This window comes from Anopheles bellator, chromosome 2, assembly GCF_943735745.2.
Source record: "Anopheles bellator chromosome 2, idAnoBellAS_SP24_06.2, whole genome shotgun sequence".
Taxonomy (NCBI): domain Eukaryota; kingdom Metazoa; phylum Arthropoda; class Insecta; order Diptera; family Culicidae; genus Anopheles; species Anopheles bellator.
Window position 1 is genome coordinate 75,346,401 of NC_071286.1, and position 19,960 is coordinate 75,366,360.

General features: G+C 52.1%; 5 protein-coding genes across 5 annotated transcripts in view; 2 read left to right on the plus strand and 3 right to left on the minus strand.

Annotated features, from left to right (window-relative positions):
* LOC131211317 (uncharacterized) overlaps nucleotides 1–3,431 on the plus strand; it is an 8,057-nt gene extending 4,626 nt beyond the window's left edge. Inside the window, exon 4 of the mRNA XM_058204734.1 lies at nucleotides 3,215–3,431. Within this exon, the coding sequence (XP_058060717.1) occupies nucleotides 3,215–3,421 (207 nt within the window). The 3' untranslated portion in view covers nucleotides 3,422–3,431. The remainder of the gene's footprint in view (nucleotides 1–3,214) is intronic.
* Nucleotides 3,432–3,457: 26 nt separating this feature from the next.
* Nucleotides 3,458–4,649, plus strand: LOC131211315 (ankyrin repeat domain-containing protein 39). The gene is made up of 3 exons (XM_058204733.1): nucleotides 3,458–3,787; nucleotides 3,855–4,058; nucleotides 4,118–4,649. The coding sequence occupies exons 1-3, from the start codon at nucleotides 3,685–3,687 to the stop codon at nucleotides 4,357–4,359; spliced, it is 549 nt and encodes a 182-aa protein (XP_058060716.1). The 5' UTR covers nucleotides 3,458–3,684; the 3' UTR covers nucleotides 4,360–4,649.
* Nucleotides 4,650–5,577: 928 nt separating this feature from the next.
* Nucleotides 5,578–7,056, minus strand: LOC131208499 (eukaryotic translation initiation factor 3 subunit H). The gene is made up of 2 exons (XM_058201273.1): nucleotides 6,948–7,056; nucleotides 5,578–6,748 (listed from the first exon to the last, which is right to left on the minus strand). Exons 1-2 carry the CDS (start codon nucleotides 7,020–7,022, stop codon nucleotides 5,822–5,824), a joined length of 1,002 nt encoding a protein of 333 aa, XP_058057256.1. The 5' UTR covers nucleotides 7,023–7,056; the 3' UTR covers nucleotides 5,578–5,821.
* Nucleotides 7,057–10,276: 3,220 nt separating this feature from the next.
* LOC131211454 (SPRY domain-containing SOCS box protein 3) lies at nucleotides 10,277–16,468 on the minus strand. The gene is made up of 3 exons (XM_058204921.1): nucleotides 15,783–16,468; nucleotides 10,718–10,976; nucleotides 10,277–10,641 (listed from the first exon to the last, which is right to left on the minus strand). Exons 1-3 carry the CDS (start codon nucleotides 16,406–16,408, stop codon nucleotides 10,381–10,383), a joined length of 1,146 nt encoding a protein of 381 aa, XP_058060904.1. The 5' UTR covers nucleotides 16,409–16,468; the 3' UTR covers nucleotides 10,277–10,380.
* Nucleotides 16,469–18,260: 1,792 nt separating this feature from the next.
* LOC131211455 (thioredoxin reductase-like selenoprotein T homolog CG3887) lies at nucleotides 18,261–19,644 on the minus strand. Its single transcript, XM_058204922.1, has 3 exons — nucleotides 19,314–19,644; nucleotides 18,937–19,225; nucleotides 18,261–18,853 (listed from the first exon to the last, which is right to left on the minus strand). Exons 1-3 carry the CDS (start codon nucleotides 19,493–19,495, stop codon nucleotides 18,692–18,694), a joined length of 633 nt encoding a protein of 210 aa, XP_058060905.1. The 5' UTR covers nucleotides 19,496–19,644; the 3' UTR covers nucleotides 18,261–18,691.
* Nucleotides 19,645–19,960: the final 316 nt, after the last annotated feature.

Here is a 19,960-nt window from a genome sequence, read left to right on the forward strand (position 1 = left end):
GAAGTCGTTTGATGAAAAGAGGACGATCGTTCGCCTTGTCACCCTGAGGTTCGGGGTGTCGCTTGACAGCTGACAGCGCGTGTGGCCAGCGGTTGTTGACGCGCCAGGAATTCTATTTCCGTCGTATAGATGGCGCTAGTAGTTTTGTCGTTTTTGTCGTTACGATCGATGTACGCTACATAACCCCCTTGCTAGCCGAATCGCCGGGCTAGCGGAAGCGTAGAGGGAAATGTACGCGACGTCCAGACCGGGTGATCGGCGATGAATCCCTAGTAGCTGGTGTCGGTCGTGACGGTGATGTCGTCGGGCGGCTGGTCGTTGCTTCGTCGCTCGTTGAGCCGCTGCGACTGGCTGCGGTAGCGTCGCTTGAAGTGTCGTCGCTGGAATCCGCTTGGTAGCACGGTTTTAGTCGATCGATGCTTACTGCGGTGGGTTTTCCGTTGACGTTGATGATGAAGTATTTAGCGTCTCGCCTCTCGACGGCGTATGGACCTCGGTATGGCGGTGTTAGCGATGGTCGGATGCTGTCGTTGCGGATAAAAACGTGCGTTGCGTTAGCCAGATCACGATGCACGAAGACTCGTTGTCGTCCGTGCCAGTTGGTGTCAGTCGTGCGAATTCGTTTCATCGCGTTTCGTAGGCTGACTATGAATTCGGGAGTCGGGTCGCTGATAGGTGTCGTTGATTCCCTGACGAATTCAGCCGGTATTCTGAGCGTCGTCCCATATACGAGTTCGGCTGGTGCTGCTCCCAGGTCGTCCTTTACTGCTGTCCTTAATCCAAGAAGGATCAACGGTAGATGGGTCGTCCAGTGGACTGGGTCGCAACACATGATGGCTGCTTTTAACGTTCGATGCAGTCGTTCCACAAGCCCGTTGCTTTGTGGATGATACGCGGTGGTTCGGAAGTGCGCTGTACCGATCGTTCGGAGAAGCTCTTCGAAGAGAGTCGATTCGAATTGTCGCCCCTGGTCGGTCGTGATGAATTGGGGTACACCGAAACGTGCTATCCAATTCGATAGTAGCGCTTGGGCGACGATTGGCGCTGTCATATCTGGTATCGGAATAGCCTCGGGCCATCGGGTGAATCTGTCGATGATGGTCAGGCAGTAACGATTGCCGTTGCTCGGCGGGAACGGTCCCACCAGATCGATGTTGATGTGCGCAAAACGGCTCGTTGCCGTTGGAAAGCGTGCTAAGGGCGCCTTGGTGTGTCGTGTCGTTTTCGTTCGTTGACACTGTAGGCAGTTTCGTGCGAAGAGGGCTGCATCTTTCCGTATGCTCGGCCAGACGAATCTTGACGTCATCAATCTGACCGTGGCACGTGCGCCTGGATGGTGCAGTCCATGCGTGGCCTCAAGGAAGCGGCTTCTGAAGGCTGTTGTGATGTACGGTCGTACGTGTCCATTTTGCTCGTCGCAGTACAATGGATGTTCGTAGCCTGGAAGTACTAATCGTTTTAGCGACAGGCTCGTGGTTAACTCGCCAGAAATCACTCGTTGCAATTCCTCGTCGGTCACTTGATCCTTGGCGAGGGCGTTGAAGTCGATGATTGGCTTCGCATTTAAGGCGTTGATGCGAGAAAGCAGATCAGCGGTGACGTTCTCTCTCCCTTGGACATGTCGTATATCGGTCGTATGTTGGCCGATGTAGTCGAGCTGCCTGGCTTGCCGAGGCGATGCTTTGTCCGCGTTCTGGCGAAACGCGAACGTTATTGGCTTGTGATCTGTATAGACATGGCTAAGGCGTCCCTCAAGCCAATGCCGAAAGTGTTTCACAGCCAAAAACATCGCCGTCAGCTCGCGATCGTAGGTGCTGTATCGCTGCTGGGCCTTGTCGAACTTTTTACTGAAGAAGCCGAGTGGTTCTAGTGAACCATCGACCAGCTGATGAAGAACAGCTCCTGCTGCGGTGTTTGATGCGTCCACCCAAAGCGAGAGCTCAGCTGATGCGACCGGATGTGCTAGGAGAGCGCAGTTCGCTAGTTGCTCCTTGCAATCGTTGAAGGCTTCCGATGTCGCTGATGTCCAGGTGAGAGGTGTTTTATCGTCGCGTTGTATGCCGATCCGGGCGGTGGCGTCGTAGTCAGTGAGCGAGGAAATCAGCTCCGATGATGGCGGTGGTTACGTCCGCGTATACAGGAATGCGTGTTCCGTTGGCGGCGACGAGTGCAACACTCGTTGGTTGCACCCCGATTGCGTGGCGATTTCGTGGGATGACGGAGAGATCGGCGCCGCTGTCGATTAAAAAGCTCGTGCCCGTTGTTCGATCGTCAATGCACAACCGGGTGGCGGCGTTGGTGTCGGTGAGCGCGTGCACACGACACCCGTGTCCCGATGTGCGTGCCTAGGAACGGTTCGCCATATCGCATGGCAGGCGACACTTGGTGGCTTCGTTGCCGTGCTTGGTATGATACCAGCATCGCCCCGTCGTTGCCGGTGCGCGTTGCACGTTTGGCGTCTGTGTGCGGCCCCTAGCATTTCCGCTGGGGTGCTCGCTCTCGATCGGGCGAGTGGGACAACATCGCTGTTTGATTTTACCGAGATTTTTTGGGCAGTGGCGAATCGAGATGGTGCGACTCGGCGTCGGCACGTGGCGTCCAAAATGGCGGATGTACGGCGTCGGTTCGATGAAACCTCGTGGTTTTTGGACGGTGCGGCTTCGTCGTGGCACCGTGTTTTTATTGCTCGTTTTCACGTTCGTTGGACGTTCTGCACTTACCCGAGAGTCGTCGGGGTCACCAGTTTTAGCGTCGGTGTTGCTAAAACTGGGATAAGTGCGGGCCATAGCAAAATGGCGGATGCGCGGCGTTGGTTCGTTGAAACCTCGTGGTTTTTTGGGCGGTGCGGTTTCGTCGTGGCACCGTGTTTTAACTGCTCATTTCACGTTCGTTGACCGTTCTGCACTTACCCGAGAGTCGTCGGGGTCACCAGTTTTAGCGTTGATGTTGCTATTTTTTATTTTTACTCAGATAAATGCAGAGTTCAGAAAAACACGTTGTTCTCGCCTGAAGTCGTTTGATGAAAAGAGGACGATCGTTCGCCTTGTCACCCTGACGTTCGGGGTGTCGCTTGACAGCTGACAGCGCGTGTGGCCAGCGGTTGTTGACGCGCCAGGAATTCTATTTCCGTCGTATAGATGGCGCTAGTAGTTTTGTCGTTTTTGTCGTTACGATCGATGTACGCTACATTTCCAATCATCGTCTCGCTCGGCAGGTCCTAGGTTACCGAGTGGTTGCTTCCTCGTCGACGGCGGTCAAACAGGACTACAACGAGTACATGTGGACGATGCGGAAAGAGTTTAGCGATCCGGAGCCATACCTGGACACGTCGGCTTCGCTGTTTGAGCGCGACAATCTGACCAACAGTGGCCGCGAAGGAAACGGACCAAAGAACACAAGACCAATCGATATGCCCGAATAATGGGGCCAGCTGACGGAACGCGTTTCAGCAGGCTGTCAGTGCGCCGGTTTGTTTTGATTGCGTTTTGAGCAACTGACAGCATCCTTTCAAGCATCCTCATAACGAGTTGAAGCCGAGCGCTTTTGGAATTTCGCTTTGATTCGAGCCCCCAAGCATTGTGACTCGCGCCCGAATCCTTTTCCTGTTTTGCCTGCCGCTGCTGCGCTTGCTTGGATGTTTATTTGCCGGTTGCTAACAGAGAACTGTGCGCGCTTGTACGGGCGATGGCACACGGTTGCCATGGACACCAGTGTCCGCCGAAGAGTGGAGCCGTAGCCGTTCAATCCCTGGACGAACTTGACTTTGACCGTGGAATATGGAGTGCCGGTAAGTGAAAGAAGAAGAATAGTCTTGCGTGTTTTGCTAATATAACCAATCTGATTCTGCCTTCCAGCGATGAACAACGAGCTCGATCGGCTGCGTACGCTAGTGACCAAAGGACATCTGCATGATCGTGATAGTTGCGGTTACACCGCTCTCCACTACGCCGCCCGTAGTGGCCACCTGGATGCGTGCCGATTGCTTCTGGCCGCCGGCCTTGGGGTGGACGAGGTGACGAACGGTGGTGTGACCGCGCTTCATAGAGCCGCAATGATGGGTAAGGATTTCACCGGTCCAAACTTAGCCCACGAAATAACAAACTCTTCGCATCCTCAGGGCATGTTGAAATCGTTGTTGAATTGTTGGCTAGTGGAGCCGATCCGGGGCGACGGGACAACGATGGACGCACGGCACTACATCGTGCGGCCGAAGGGGGTCACCTGAGCTGCTGCCAGCGGTTGGTCAGCCACAGTGCCACTCTGTCGAGGATCGAGGACGAGCGACACCAGAAACCGATCGATCTCGTGCCCGATCATCGTACCAACAGCGACGAGCTGCGTCGTATTTTAGCTTTGTAGCCAGTTTCTTCGTTGACACAGCGCACAACACAAAAGGTTATGAAACAACATTTACTGTTTGCTTGTTTTCGTTGCCAAAAGGACCCAAAGCAGCTTTTCGGGAGGTCGTCTGAGTCACGGTGAAGTAGACACCATTTCTCTGCGTGTCGCACAAAGTCTTTCTAGGCTTAAGAGTGTCCAAAATTAGAATACTACTAGTGAATTGACATGTATAAAATGAAACATTAATAAAACTATTAAACGCACAACATTTTAATTTTAATTTAATTTAATTTAATTTAATTTATTTCAACCAAGGTTTGCCATAAGGCTAGACCCGGAAACTTAATCCTAAATATTTACAAAGAGAAGAGAGCTTAAGTGTAACAGAGATAGAGAGAGAGAGAGAGGAAAAATAAAGAATAAGGAAGCATAGAAACCACCACAGAGAGTGGGGAAATCCTGAGACTCAGTTAAAACAGACGGAGAGGAATTGAGGGAATTTATAAGGGCAACACGGAAAGATGAGCCACGTTTCTGCAAGCATCAACGCGTCGAATTTAGCTTCAGAAGAGGCAAGTCTCATTTCTGAAGCCTTAGTCCGAAGACCGCGAACATTTTGGTAGAAAATGAACATGAATGCGAGAAAGAAGCCCCAAGCATTACGAATGAGCTGGGTTGGGTTCCGGTGAAGTATCATCTATTTTCTACTAGCTGTTCCCGGCATGCGTCGCTACACCTCATTTCTCGATTATCCGGCGTTTCAGAGCTGAATATGCTTCGAAAAAACCCGAGTTGTACTGAATTTTATGTTGCGTTTGTATGGCAGCCCCCCTCCTTGGAGGTGTGGGCGGGCCAAACTGTGCTGCGTTCACTGTCCGGCGTCATAAAACTACGCTGTGCAAAATTTCACGCGGATTGCTTCGGCAGTTTTAGGGAAATAGCGAAAATAGCCGAAAAATGTAAGCAATTTTTAAAAAATTCGAATCCCGAAAACCCGAAATTTTACCAGGGGAACAGGAGCGACTGGTAGGTAGCATCAGCGACGTCGACCAGGCCGTTTCATGCACATCGCATGAAACGGCCAAACAATATTTCTTGCAATATTCCAGTACTATTGCATGCCCGACATTTGTATAATATATCCTAAAAGAAACTCGTACTGAACATGGAAAAGGCATAAAAATCGATTGAATTCCAAAGTCGATACCAAGAAAACATACACGAGCGCTTTTGGTTTGACCCGCACCTGGCCGTACTTTTCCTCTGTTTTACGAAGAGAAGCACTACGAAAGGTGGATTCATTTTATTACTTTAATAGTTCACACTCCGGCCCTCCGCTAGGGACACAACTCTCTCCTTAACGTAGTGTGAACCGCTTGGAACGTTCGTTTGCTGCTGCTGCTGCCTGCTGGCGGTTGCTCCTGGTGTCGGGGATTATTGGTCACGTGCTTTCCTTTCAATTCTGCCACAATCAAGCGTATTACTTGTTCTCCTTGGCATTCTGAAGCGCCTGGGTCATGTACAGTTTGGCGAGCGACTGCGAACAGAACTGAGAAATGTGCTGCGCGTACGTGTTGATCTGCCCGGACACGATCATCGGATTGAGGCGTGTCGGCACCGGAATCGGGCGGAACAGTTTGTTGATCTCCTCCTCCGGCACCGCCGTCTCGCCCTTGGCAATGCGGGCCGCGTTCTCCTGGGCGTGCTTGGCCAGCATCCGGTGCTTTTCCTGCTCCTGCCGAATGGCGGCCTGCTGGTACTTGTTGAACTTGGTAGCCTCGTGGTTCAGCTCGTCCACCCGGTCCATCATGCAGCGCAAATGGTTCTCGAGTACCGAGGCCGTGCCGAGATCCAGAAAGTGCGTACCCTCCTCCTCCGGCACCATCTCCGTCAGCTCGGACATCATGATGTTGCACAGGGCCGAGTTCTTGACCACGATCGGGATCTCGACGAACAAGTTTTCGTACCCGACCTTCAGGTTGCGCAGCGCTTCGGGCGTAAAATCGCGCTCCTTGTACATGGCGATCGCCTGCGGCGTCAAGCGGTACGCCTTCAGCGTCAGGAAGCCGCGGGCCGATTTCTGCGTGTCGTAGATCACGACCACCGACTCCTCGATGCTGGTCTGGTAGTGGTACTGCGACTCGAGCAGCGTGTTCGACAGGAAGTTGCCAACATCGGCGCTCTGGTACCAGCCGACGTGAAAGTGGTCAACGTTCACGTGCCGCAACCGGCGCATCATGTTCAGCTGGTACTCCTCTTCGTCGATCGTTTCGTCCGACTTCGGGAACGGGAAGCAGTTGGTAATCTCGAGCCGATCGTCGACCACCAGACCGAGCAACGCACCCTGCGCCACCTCCATGTTGTTCAACGATTCCTCATGGCAATGTTTCACCATTTTCATCGCCGCCTGCGAAAGTGTGAAGAGAATCGTTAGCACCGAAGGGTTAGCTGTCAACGCACAAACAGCCGCACATGGAACGCCGTTCATGACACGGCTGCAAAGCTTCGGCACGGTGGACACTTTTTCCGAAACAATCCGTGCATAATGTGGCCATTCTCGATAAGAATGGTGTCCGCCGTGGTCCGGTCCGCCGATTAACACTTACCAGGCCATCGCACTGGACGTAGGCGATGGTATTATCCACTGGCTGGGAGCGACGATTTCCACCACGACTTGCCATTTTCTTCAGAAGCACTTTCAGAGGGCTGCGATGACGTTTCGTGTTTGACAGCTGCGGTCGAAGCGAAGCTGCCACAGTTGATTGGCTGCGTCATGATGCGTGTGTTCAAAAGTACGCAGCCTAGCTGCCGCTGGATGATTCGAAATTTCATTTCAACCGTTTAAAGATCGACTGTGAAAGTATTCTTTCGCGAAAAGGATGGCGCAGTCGGTGGTGTACATCAGTTCATTGTTGAATTTATTTTACGTAGCACATGCTGTAGCCCAACTGGTCGTACAATTTCTTGGTAAGCTTTCCGCTACGATAAGCCCCGAGAACCAATTTTCATCGTTGCAGAATAAGCTGTCTGGTTGCACAAAAACCCGCCAAAACTCCTTCGCTTTCCTCGCAGTGGAAAGGACTTCCGTGAACCGAGCTGTAGACCTGCGCACAGGAATATAGCTTCTTTTTGTTCAATCGTGCAGTTTCTTAGTCACCGCGAATTAAACATGTACAAATTAAATTCTTTACTCAGCCACACTTGCTCCACTATTGCACGTTCGATGGCCTACCGATTCTGCCGGCGGGCCGGGCGGGGAATGGAATGATAAGTAAGTCTAACTACAGAGGATAAGCGGCAACCAAATGCTCGAGCAATAAATATGTTCCCTGCTTGTGCGCCGGCCAGAACCGTAAACGGAAGAGCAGTGAGTTTACGGAATTTTAGCTTCCCTTCTCCCGTGTCTCGTCTGTTTGCAAACTGTAATAAATAGTCATGCTGCACCTGGCTACGCTGGCTAACTTTATGGTACACTTTATAGTATATGGTTGGAAACTGTGTTTCGTTTTCGTTTCTACGTTTGCAAACCGCGCAAAATTATCTTACACCTCTTCTCCATCTAAACCACCGGCCCGTTCCGTTGCAGTTCGATGGATCCGGTGTCTTTCTTAGTTACTGGGTAATTTAATGTATATGCTTCCTTCCTATTCCTATTTTTGGTTAACACGTTGCTCATTGCTTCATTATTTCGTTTGGAAGGCGACAAATGAAGTTTCGGGCCAAATTCGGGGAAAAGTAATTGGCTTCACACTTAGAGAAGACACATTTAAATTAAGCTACTCTCCGCCTCGTTCCGTTTCTGAACTGTATCTGTGTGTGCGTATTGAGATCCTCGCTTCGTCCCGATCATGAGTTTATGGTTTCGGTTTTTGCTGGCATAAAGAAAATTAATGCTAAATTTTTGCCACCCAGTGCGCTCACCCAAACAGATTCTGCAGCACGGAGAGTATCCTTTTACAAACACGGGAACACACAATACTGTCAATACTGTTTCGCAACGTCTCACGCGATCGCCGCGCACGACGACGTCCTTTTCGTCCTTCCGCTCCCGATCCTACCGGCAATTCTTCTCACAACGGACACACAAACACACACGCACATATACACGCACACATACACACTCAATCATTGATGCCAATCCCAATTATTCGGTACGATTTAATGATAATTTTACGCCTAAACCAGTTAGCCAAAGGTGTGTCCTGTTCGTTGATAAGGTGTACGAGTGCTTCTGGAGGGGCCCTCCAGGCGATTCCTCGCAGCTCCCGCGCACCTGGAGGCCACAGCCTCATGGGCCTCAGGTGGGGGGGGCTTTCCATACACAAAAGTTACCCTCTCATCCCTCATCGACCGTTGGCCGCCTCTACACCCGGAAGTGCTCTTCTTATGATTAAATTTTGCCTAACCTTGCTTAATCGCCGAAAACGGTACCTCCAATTATTGTTGTTTTTTTTTAAATGTTTACTATTTAATTTACTTATCCCTTCCTATTTCCTTTTCCTTTTTCACTATCCTTAAGTTCCAAAATTCATAGTTTACATTTGTGCTCCGTTGGGAACGCGATCGCGAGTGGCTGGCGGCAGCACGCACCGGTGGCCGGCCGCCCACCAAAACCCGATCGGTGTCCCGTTTAAAAATTTTGAAACATAAAACGATACACGTGAACGTATAAAAAGAGTGTTTCTCTTTGTTTGATTTTTTTTTTGTATGGTTGGTTTCTTTTTGAATTTGTCATGCGCGTCGCGCCGCCCACTGGCACTGGGGGACAACACGACTTCCAAAAATCTACCGAATAATGTCCTCCTGTCGTCCCGTTTGACGTGCTATAAATTCCTAAAATTTTGAATCCCTAATTCACACACGCGCTCAGTTCTCACGGATCTACACACGACTGTCACGATCTAAAAACAGAAGTCTTGAAGAAAACAACTTTAAATAAAGGAACAATAAATACACCATTAACTTGCAATAAATATTTTCTTTAAAATTCAAAACATAGAACAAAAAGTCCCCACAAATAGTGGCTATCACTTGCGAATGGCACAACAAAGTGGAAAATGAGGCTCACATTATTTTTAGTATAAAGTTGGCGAAAGCTTTGACTCGGGAAGCATAAATAAAAATCGATAAACAAAGTTAAAGCCAGTCGCCGGTCCGAGGGCCGCACGTGCGCCTCGGTGAATTACATTCACAGCACACAATTCACGCAATCTGTCTCCCCACACTCACCGCACACATACGTCCACGGACACTCACGTACACACTCGTGATTACTTGCGAACTACAATTGTTTGCCACATGTTTTTTTTTTTAATGTTTGGTTTGGTTTTTTACACTCAACCCGCCCGATGGTGGCGGGATTGATTTTTGGTTTCCATTGGCCAGCATCCAGCGCGAAACGGTTGGTGCGGTTTAGCAAATCGCTATGTACAGATCCGGATCCGCGGCAGTGTCTCTGTTAACTGCCGAGAGTTGCCGGCTTTTGGATGTTCAACCTTTTCGAGGGCCGCCATTCACACGCGCGCCCTCATTTATGCTAATCTTACGAAACTAACGAGCTTACCTTAAAGCCGGGGCCAGCCAGTGTTTCTGACGGCCCGACGTCGGAATGGTGACGAAGTATGGCTTATCGGTGACCCTCGGTGGCCAGGTGGTGACTAGAGGGAATGTGACTAGAGTTTCACTCGCTTTGCGATATACGCTCCGTATCGATTGTTGCCTCGACACGAATCGGGTTGCAAACAATAGAAAAGGATAACAAAGAAACGCGAAAACCAAATTCCGTTGACACCGTCGTTTTGCACGTTTTCCTAAGGAACCGGATGCTGGGTGGCGCTACGGGGCCGAACGTCCCTGCAAGATGGCCGTTCACTTCTCGTCCCTAATAAACCTAAGGCTGACGGAACCCGGGTGGGGCCCCGGGAAACAAGGCAACGAACCAAATGGGACCGGTCGGCGGCGGCCAAGCACTGCGCCGGCAGCAAATACAAATAGTTAATAGGTCAATTTAACTACGCTGTTCTGTGTTGTGGGGCTGCCTCAGTACAGGAGGTACTGTTCCGACATGTGCAGCTCCAGCGGTCGCAACGGCGTGCTGCTGTCCGTGATCGCCTCGGCCAGATAGTTCTTGATGCAGTACGGTAGGGCGAGCCGATCGAGCTTCTCCTGCGTGTTGATGTGCTTGATGATGACCGCTCGGCAGCGGTCCTGAAGGTTCACGAAATCGCGCCGCGTCTCGGTCAGGATCATTTCCGTCTTGGCCGCCGTCGAGCAGACGATCGGGTACAGTGGTTCACGGATCTAGGTGGGGTGAAACGGGTTGAGCCATTAGTGAAGAGGACATCCGGACCCACGAAGCATACGCCCCAACACCTACCTCGTTGAGACCACGGAACGCCACACCCAGACAGATGTCGTCCTTGTAGTATGTCAGCGTGCCGGCAATCCCGTCGAACAGGATGCCAACCTTGGTCGCCTGGTTCTCCTTAAAGCGCTTCGTGTAGTTCCGGGCCATACCGCCGTGCCACAGGAGGCCCTTGTGCGAGAGACCCCAGCCGTTTCGGTCCTCCCCGAGCAGGTTGGTGAACATGTTGACGTGTAGCCGGGCCTTCTTCGTACCAATGCCGAACATCATGCTGGACGGGAAGAGAATTGAGAGAAAGAGTGTGGTACACAATCATTGATATTAAGCTGCAAGGATGCGAAGGAGTTTTGAATGCGATCGACATTCCCAAGGACCAACCCAGCAGGGCAGCGTGATCAAGAAGAGGTAACTGAATGGGGTTCTTAACGGGTGAAAGAATAGATCCTTTAGCGAAACATTTCAATACGATACCGCGAAATATTTCAAACGTAGCTCGATTCCATTATGTCGCCCTGTTTCGGAGGTAGGAAGACTAAAGTTACACTGATGGCACCTTTTTACCACTCAAAAACCACTTCCCGCCAGTCGCCTGATTTTGTGCCAAACCAAAGGCATGTGTTTATAATGCCACCATTGTAAGAATCGGTTGTGATTTGCGCTTTCCTCGGCAGGAACAACCTCTAATGGAACGTTTTAAGACCCGCCGAAGTCAACGTAATCCTGGCCAAAATAGTGCTTCCATGTTCCCGGCATCCTCTACGTGAGGCTAATCCAACCGCACGTCACATGCAAACACAGACCACTTCTGCTACGGAGTGTGGGCAACGCAAACACACCGTTCCGCCGACCGTCAGCACGTAGAACGGAAGTGCTGGCTAGAATGAAGCATAATTCATAATTCCGTTCGCTATCGCCGGGAAGCAGAGTCGGAGGTTTGATGTTCGAATCAGAACCACCCCGTGTTCGGATGCTTCGCCTGTTGGCCGCCGGGAACGCGTCTTGCTTGTTTGCAATCCGTTTGCATTCCGAACATAAATCTGCATTTAGATAAGTGCGAACACGAGCCCCTTACGACCTCTCCCTGCTTTGTGTTTGGGTGCCACGGGTGAAAGTCTGGTTCACGTCGTCCCCGGGCGCTCCATTTGGAAGTAGGAAGTTTCATTCCGAAAGCCGGAAACCCGTCGATTCAGAATAATTAATTCTACGCCAAGACAGTTATTCGGCCGTTGCCGTAAACGTCGTTCAAAAAGGAGTTCCTCTTCACGACTGAAGGGTGCACGCCTCCCAGCGAGGTAACGAATCTCAGAGCAGACAGCCTTTTTCTGCAATTTCTACACAATGGAAGCAGCTTTAGTGGATCCCCTCCCGTCGGTTCCGTTGCCAAGTCGAGGAGTTGGAGGTCGTAATATCTTAATTTTTGACGACCATTTTTCGCCGCACAACCGGCGTGAGCCAGGTGGGCGAATGATGCTCTTGCGCGTTTCCGGTTTCGCCACGGATCGGCTTGTGAGGTGATAAAAGTCCGATTAACCAATCGACCCCAAAGTTAAGCCTCTTTCGCCAAGACCTCCTAACTTTATTGACTTAAATTTCCGTCTCAATAAGCAGCAAGTCAATAAAAACGGAGTCACCTCTACAGCAGTCGAGCTACGGGAGGCTGTCTATCTGCGTCCTGCAGAGCCATCATAAAAGCGAGCCAACCCGCAGTCGTTGGAACAACAATAAAGGAAGCATCCGTCGAAAAAGAAAGAAAAAACCCCAGGGACTCTCGGTTGCTTGTGGAGTGGCCCAAACTATCCAGCTCCGGAGTAATTCCGGAAGCATCGTGGAATGGAACTCCGTTTGTTTGTCGGTTCGGTCGGCATCCTTCCAATTCTTCTGGCTATCTAAGGGGGGTTGGGTGCGTAAGTCTACGACTTGGCGTCCGTGGCACACCCCACCGAGATACAGGGAGAGAGCGAAAAAGAGTCGTAATTTTAATTAAAAATTATATTAACCCATCCTTGCGCGGCGCAGGCTACCGCACCTGGACGTTCGATGGCCAGACTCGCAGGCGGCCAGACAGTGCTCCATGTCGGGCAAAAGAACGTCGATTCCAAAGGGGAACTACGTAATAGTTTATTTAAGTAAGACAAACGGTCCTTAACGTTGACTACATCGTAATGTCCTTTCTGCTTAATAATAACTGAACCTAAAAATAACTGGATTACGGGAAACTGTCACAATAAAAATTGTAGCCACACAAAAAACAACTTATGAGTTTTGTCGCAATGTTTGCGAATAAATTGCCATCCGGTATGTGAGCATTTTTCGTGTTGTAATGAGAGTTTTCTGTTCGGACACATGAGCAAACACGGAGACAGGCAAAAACATGGCCGCCGCCAACGGAACCACTTGTACGCGAATTAACAGTCCCCCGAACGGGTCGGGCGACGCCCGTTCGAGAGGACCTTTTACCGTAATGACGTAAGCGTGCCTCCTGGCCCCCGCGGTTCTCTCCCAGCAGCTGAGTGCTCTCCTAATTTAAATTTTTCCCGGGCACCGCGCCTCCGACCGCGGGTTGTAAATCAAAGTTCTTTTCATTTTTCAAAACCCCACGAACTCTTGGCGCGATCCTTGAAGGGCACCACTTTACACATTTCGGGCTTTAAACGGGTGTCGGGCGCGTGCGGTGCATAGTTAAGGCAAGGTCCTCCGGAACATTGGAGTGAGGCCGCCGGCCGATTCGCTGACACTTGAAGCAGCCGACGCCATTTTCTTCAATAAATTGGTTGCCTGCTTGGGGGTGCCAAAGATGGTACCGAAAATACAACGATTTATGGCGTCAATTAGTGGTGGTGTCTGGAAAGTGCCGAACCGCACACCACACATGGACGAGGCGGACCTACAGACGGGCGAAATCAGGAGTTATTGGGACCCGGACCGTGAGCGAAAGAAAGAATGTTTTTCACGCTTGCCACGGAGCACGGGCGATAGCCGGTGGTGGTGGTGGCCACTCGGAAGCGGAAACTTGTACAACGCTTAATCGATTGTTTTTCGTCCGTGCCCATAGTGTGTGGAGCCAGGGACCAGACCAACCGGTAAAGTAGCGGACAGTCGTCGTAAAGTGGCATTTGATTAGAATAAATTTCGGCCAACCGAGCGTAGGTCCTTTCTTAACCCTGCCCAGTTCAGCTCCCGGAGTGTGCAGGGCGTTGTTGACGTGGATCGAACTGGAGACCTCTAAAGGACACGTTGGTCTAGCGCAACAGCAACGCAAAAAAGTGTAGCCAGTCAGTTATTGGCCGTCCGGTTTCGGTTAACCCATGCAGAAGATTAATATTTACTGAGATAACACGCGGCAATGGACACAGGGCGGCAGTGATAGAACGATACAGTTTTCCGCCGGTAAGTTCGCAAAAAAATGGCGCCGCTGCGATAACAACGGGCGAACGTTCCGAGAAATGGCCGCCGATAGGGAGAAAATTAGCTTCCATTACACAATCGCTGACCGTGGCAAAACAACGGAGTGTGTACTACGGAGACGATGATGCTGATTATGATGATGGCGGCACAAATGTCTGTTTACGAGTGTACCGTTGCGCGAAGGATCGGTTTTATCGGAGGAAACCGTGGACCAGGGGATTCGCTGGCGTCTTTGTGGTCCTTCGGACCCTCACCGCGGGGCCAAGACAGAGCGAAAATGAACTCGTTTTTTTGAACGGGAAAAGAAGTTTTCCACGGCCCTCGCTCGCTTAATTTGTGTGGAAACTTTTTACCGCCGCCAATGGAGCTCTCGAGCAAATAAATCAGGAGGCCGTACGTTGGCAAGGGCCAACTGGACCCTTTCGCATCGCGCTCGTTAGTCGATTTCTCCGTAGCCTATGTGATGTGAGCCAAAAAGGATGGAAAACAATGGAAGGCAACAGGCGGGCAAAGGTTGTTTATCGAAATAGTTCGTTTTACTGACAGTGTGCTCAGTTCAGCGAAAGATAATCTGGGAAAAAACGGTTATTGAGTTTCGGGTTTAATCGAAGACTATATGCACCTTGTGAGGGAAGTTTTTAGGCCAAGAATCGGACTTGGGTTCTTGGCAGAGAAAGATGGGGTTAGAGAAAATAACTTCTTTAGAAACCAGCAAATAGGAACTTATATTATCCTCTGTTTGTAAACAAAGCGTATGCTAACAACGTTTTGACAGAAGCGCAGCAGTTTGGCATTAATCTGAATTACCAAAAACATTACGTTACGCTTCGTCTGGCTATAGACATTCAATCAGTCGCAAAAGCCAGTTCCTTAATGATGCCACACCCACCCACACACTCAGTTCAAGCGAGGCCATTATGTCCTTGCTATTGCGTCGCCACGTTGGACAATAAACACGGACCATCGATGAATCAACAGATGGCGACGGCCTTCAGAGGACTCTACGTGACCCGTCCCAGCTATAGCTCGAATAGGCCGCCATTTCCGTTTGGTCACGGTCTGTTTGATATATAATCGTTGTACAAAATGCACAGTAATCGATTGTGAATTCGTGTTTTTTTAGCTGAGCGTGGAGCCTCATTAGCTGAGACCTCATCCGGAATGGTTCCAAGATCCCCACCGAATGGCCTTTAAAGAAACGGTTCTAACGTCTGCCACGATGCGAAGTTCCGGACATCCCGGAACAGGCCAAGAAGCGCAAAAGGTCTATTTACACTGTGCCCGTTGCTCCAGGCTGCCAGGATGGCGCAAGGAACACATGTACGGGAAGGGGGCACAGTTCCCTACGGCTAATGGGCTGATGGGCCTGATAAGGGAACGCAGCAACAAGAACGTACAGACCGACAGACCATGACTGCTTCCCTCTTGATGTGATGGGGTTGTTGCAGTGCGTGGCCGGACCGGGACACCTAGCAACGGTTCGCACACAATGACCTCGCCACCATCACCATCGTTCGATGAAACGCGGTGCGTCATGGCCACGCTACGACGGCGGCGATGACTGACGAGCGCGGATTGCGCAGGGAGCCCGTACTCACAGACCTTCGGATTATCGATTTTCTGGAGGACAAAGAACCTGGGGCGCAACACAGACACAAACACGCGTACGTACCTCGTCCCGAAGACCCGCTGCGACACGCTGATCTCCCAGTAGTAGCGGCCATTGTTGAGGACGCGCGTCCCACGGATCCCGGCCGTGCCCTTGCTCCAGTTCGGGTGGAAGTGCACCTTCCGGTTGTTGGCCCCGCTCAGCCACACCTCCTTCGAGCGGTCCCGCTTGTTCCAGCTCCACTTGTCCTCGCACCCGTTCACCAGGGGCCGCTCGTCGTACGCTGGGGGTGGCTGCAGCCCGAAGGCGGCATTGTTGTTGACCTGCTCGAGCGCCGCCATCGCGTCCATCGAGTGACTCGGGGAACCGGATCCCCCCGTGGCCGGCCCCGGCTGCTCGAACGTTCCCGACTCGGACGAGCTGACGGAGGAGGCCGACGTGGACGACGCACCCGATAGCGGTGCTCCATCGACGGGCGCTCCATCGTTGCCCCCCACATTACGGTTCTCGTTGATAGTCATCAGTGCGTCGTCGTCACCGTTCGCGAGCGGACCACGGTCGGGCCGGTACGACCCGATCAGTTTCACCGTGTCCAGCGTGCCGGAGTGTCTGAACCTGTACGGCTCCAAGTCGAAGCGTGGCGATCGGACGCGGATCGAACGCGGAGACGGTGGTCTCCTAGCACTCATGCATGCCCGCCGGGCCGCACACCGACTCCCGGCTGCTGTTCCCGGCTCACCATCAGTAGCTGCTCGGCCCGGTTCCGACGGTTGCGGCGCGGCCGTACCCCGAGCCCGCTTCCGGGACCGCTACCTCCCCAGCCTCCTCCGCCGCCGCCCCAGCCGTGGCCGTGCTTGCCACCGTCCGGGTGGTGGTGCGGGTGAATCAGGAACGAGTTGTAGCAGCGCAGCACTAGCTTGTTGAGAAACACGCAAATGTTCTTCAGAAACAGCAGCACCAGTATCAACGTCATGCGGATACCGTCCACGACCACGTCCCCAGAGGCGCTCCGCTCCTCGCTTCCCCCCGGGTAAAACACACAGCAGGCGACCGTCTTCTGGGTTTTCCCTCGGCCTACTACGACACAACCGTTGCTCCTCGGTCGTAGCTCATCCGTCAAGTGGGGAGAGTAACTCTTAGTAAAACTGCTTAACGCTGGCTTCTTAGTTTTCCTGTTGGTTTCATTCGAAATGACGCGGACAGCACACGGACGACGTCACATCCGGACAGCAGCCAGCAGGCCCTCTCTCTCTCTCTCGATTCACGGGTCGCGCGCCCCAAGAGGGTGTCCGCGGCGGAGGTTGCGAGGACCGTCGCGTCGACGCACTGCTGCGCAGTAGATTGGTTCCTCTGTACCGTGTGTTGGGCTGTGGAACCAAGTGCAACGACGCTGTTGACGGTGGGCCGCGCTGGGGCTGGGAGAGAAGGTTATGCAAAACCTACACCTGACCACGGCCCGGACACCTCAGAATAGCCCGCCCGAGGCACTGGTGATGCTGGACTGCTGGACACCACAAACCGCGCACCAGTGGCCACTTGCGGCCACAGATTAGCACCTTCCGATCTCTTGCTCTCTCACTCACTCTGTGACGACCGTGCGTCCGTGCCGTGAGAGACGTCCGTGCACATTGTTACCCTCGGTGCGACTAAAGCGCACCCGTGGAAAGTCCCGTCGTCATCGTCACCACAGTTTCCCTGTTATTTCCGCAAGCGCCAGTCGTCGGGCACTGGTGTGCGTGCGTCGGGAAAACTCACCCCTGCCGACCCAATTCCGGTTCGTGCTCACCAACACACGGACTGTGCGCCACCCTCTCTCTCGCTATCGATCCTTCGCTATCCGGTCCGGTCGCTATCGATCCTTGAGGCCGCACACCAACACGCGAAGGAGACGGTCGAAGGGTTTACTATTTTGGAACAGGCGGAACCGGGCGGAGTATGTAAACAGATTGTGTAGACGCACGCACGCACACATACAGCGGGCGCAGACGTCGGCAAGGATCGGTAATTGATTTTCGCGTAGCGCAACAAACACATGCACGTTGCTTGAATGTGCGTCGAGCCGTGCCTCGGAGGGCTCGGTTGTTCCTTGAATCCTGCCGGGCAAAGGGGGCACCGCGAGTTGTTGATACACTGGGAGGCGCAGGGATGTATTTGATGGAGTGTTTCGCCAATCGATTGATTGGGTTCGGCTGTGACAACTTCCAACTTCCTTGCTCATCGCGGGCAGTAGCAAGCCATTGAACGAAAAGAAGACTCTGGAGTCCTTTGATCGGTTACTAGGGTGCGCATTTCATAGTGTTGATGGATTCAACAGTCAGCCCATCGAAAACCTCACCGTTCAATCCGAGTGAATCATTCGGTTGGGTAGAGATTTCCCTTATCAGCATTATGCCTCTCATCCACCACGCATCTTCCAACGCCGTGGAGCTGTGTTATCATATCGTCCTCCCCCTATCATTCGCTGCACTTATCACTATGCTAATAGGTCCGCTCCCCTAGCAATCCCTTCGACGAACACGAAAGAGCCCGAGTTATGTTTTGTTAATTTATTTTATTCAATCCAACCACAGCACCGCACCACCACACAACCCACGGTGTAATTCCCACGAATAGATTGCCATAAGACTAGCCTAGTGCAGCCTGCACTGCAGTAGATTACGGTTTGTCTCCGTCCCCTAGCCAGCGATTTACTCACTTCGCGGACAGACCAACACACGCTGAGAGTATTGTGATAGGAAAGAATAAAGAAATACAAAATACACAACATCCGATCACTCTTCTCACTGGCGACCACAACGGTGACGCTGGGAAACCGGTGCGCGTTTAACGTATTAAAACAATAACCTTGCCCGAAATGCCCGAATCGGCCACAGGCCAGAACAAATGATAATACACAGAAAACAGGATCCCCCAGATAGGGAAGGCGTGCGTCGTCGAAACACGGCATCCGACAGGACGCGCCGCACGGCGGCTTACTTCACAAAGTCCGGCTTCGGTTCAATCTTGTTGGCGAACAGCAAGTGATTGTCGATGATCTGGAACATTTCCTGTGGCGCCGGAAACCGGCCGGTCTCCAGCTTCGACCAAACCGGCACATCGTTGAGCGTTATCTCGAACGCACCGGACGAGATGAGCTGTTTCGATAGTGGACGGGAAAGGAAAGCGCACAGTCTGGCATTATTACTGGCTCCCTGGCCCTCTGTTTCGCCGGACCTACCTGCGCCTCCAGCGTGTTGCCCAGGAAGAAGATCATCATGGACGCGTACAGCTTGTTGTTGAAACACCAGCGCCACCAGCCGGCGAACGGATTGCCGATGAACCGGCCCAGATCGTAGTTGGACATGAGGGCCACAATGAGCAGCAGCTTCGTAACGAGCAGCACCTTCGACAGCACCATGTTGAACCCGGACGGGTCGTAGTTGGCACCGCGGATCGTTATTTCCGGGTACTTCTCGCGGATAATGTTGTAGTAGTCATCGAACGCTTTGCGGTACCCGCACGAATAGCTGCAAATAGCCAAGGTGTTAATTGCATCAAGTGCGCGTAAGCTGCGACGGATCGATACTCGATGCCGTGTGTCGCGCGGAATGTTACCAGTAGAGGAACGACATGGTGGCCCCGTAACCGCCCACATCCTGGCTAAACTTTGTCAGCGGTATTTCCTTTTCCGCACCGACCGGACAGACCGGGGCCAGGCCGGCTAGCACCGACACCAGCCAGACTGCGGCCAGCAGCTTAAAGTGAGACCTCACCAGCGCACTCAGCATTCGGAACATATTACTCAGCGGGTGGCAGGATGTTTACCGGGAACGACACGTTAGTTTTCTCTCTCCGGTGACGGGGTGGTCTGGCCTCCTGGTTCGTCCTTAGGGCCGTTATTTTTGTACTGCGAACGGTGTATTATCGGTTCCGGAAGGTTGCGATTTGCTTATTGACTCGTTTTGACAGCTCGTTTTGACAGCTGCAACACATGACCGAGGCCACAGTTGATCGCTCTGCCCTATACACAGGGTGACCCGTTTGTTGTGGATGCGTGTTCAGAATGCGACGATAACAAAAGGCGAAGCAAATATCCTGAAATAATAAGGTGAGGGGTGATTTTTCCTTGAATAAAGAATAGTTTTCCTTGTCCTTGCGTAATAAATAACTTTTCCTTATATCGTTAGTCTTAGTTAGTCCAGGAGTCTTAGCCTGCTACATCCCGCTTACAGAGATCCTGCCGGATGTTGGCCCAACCCCAC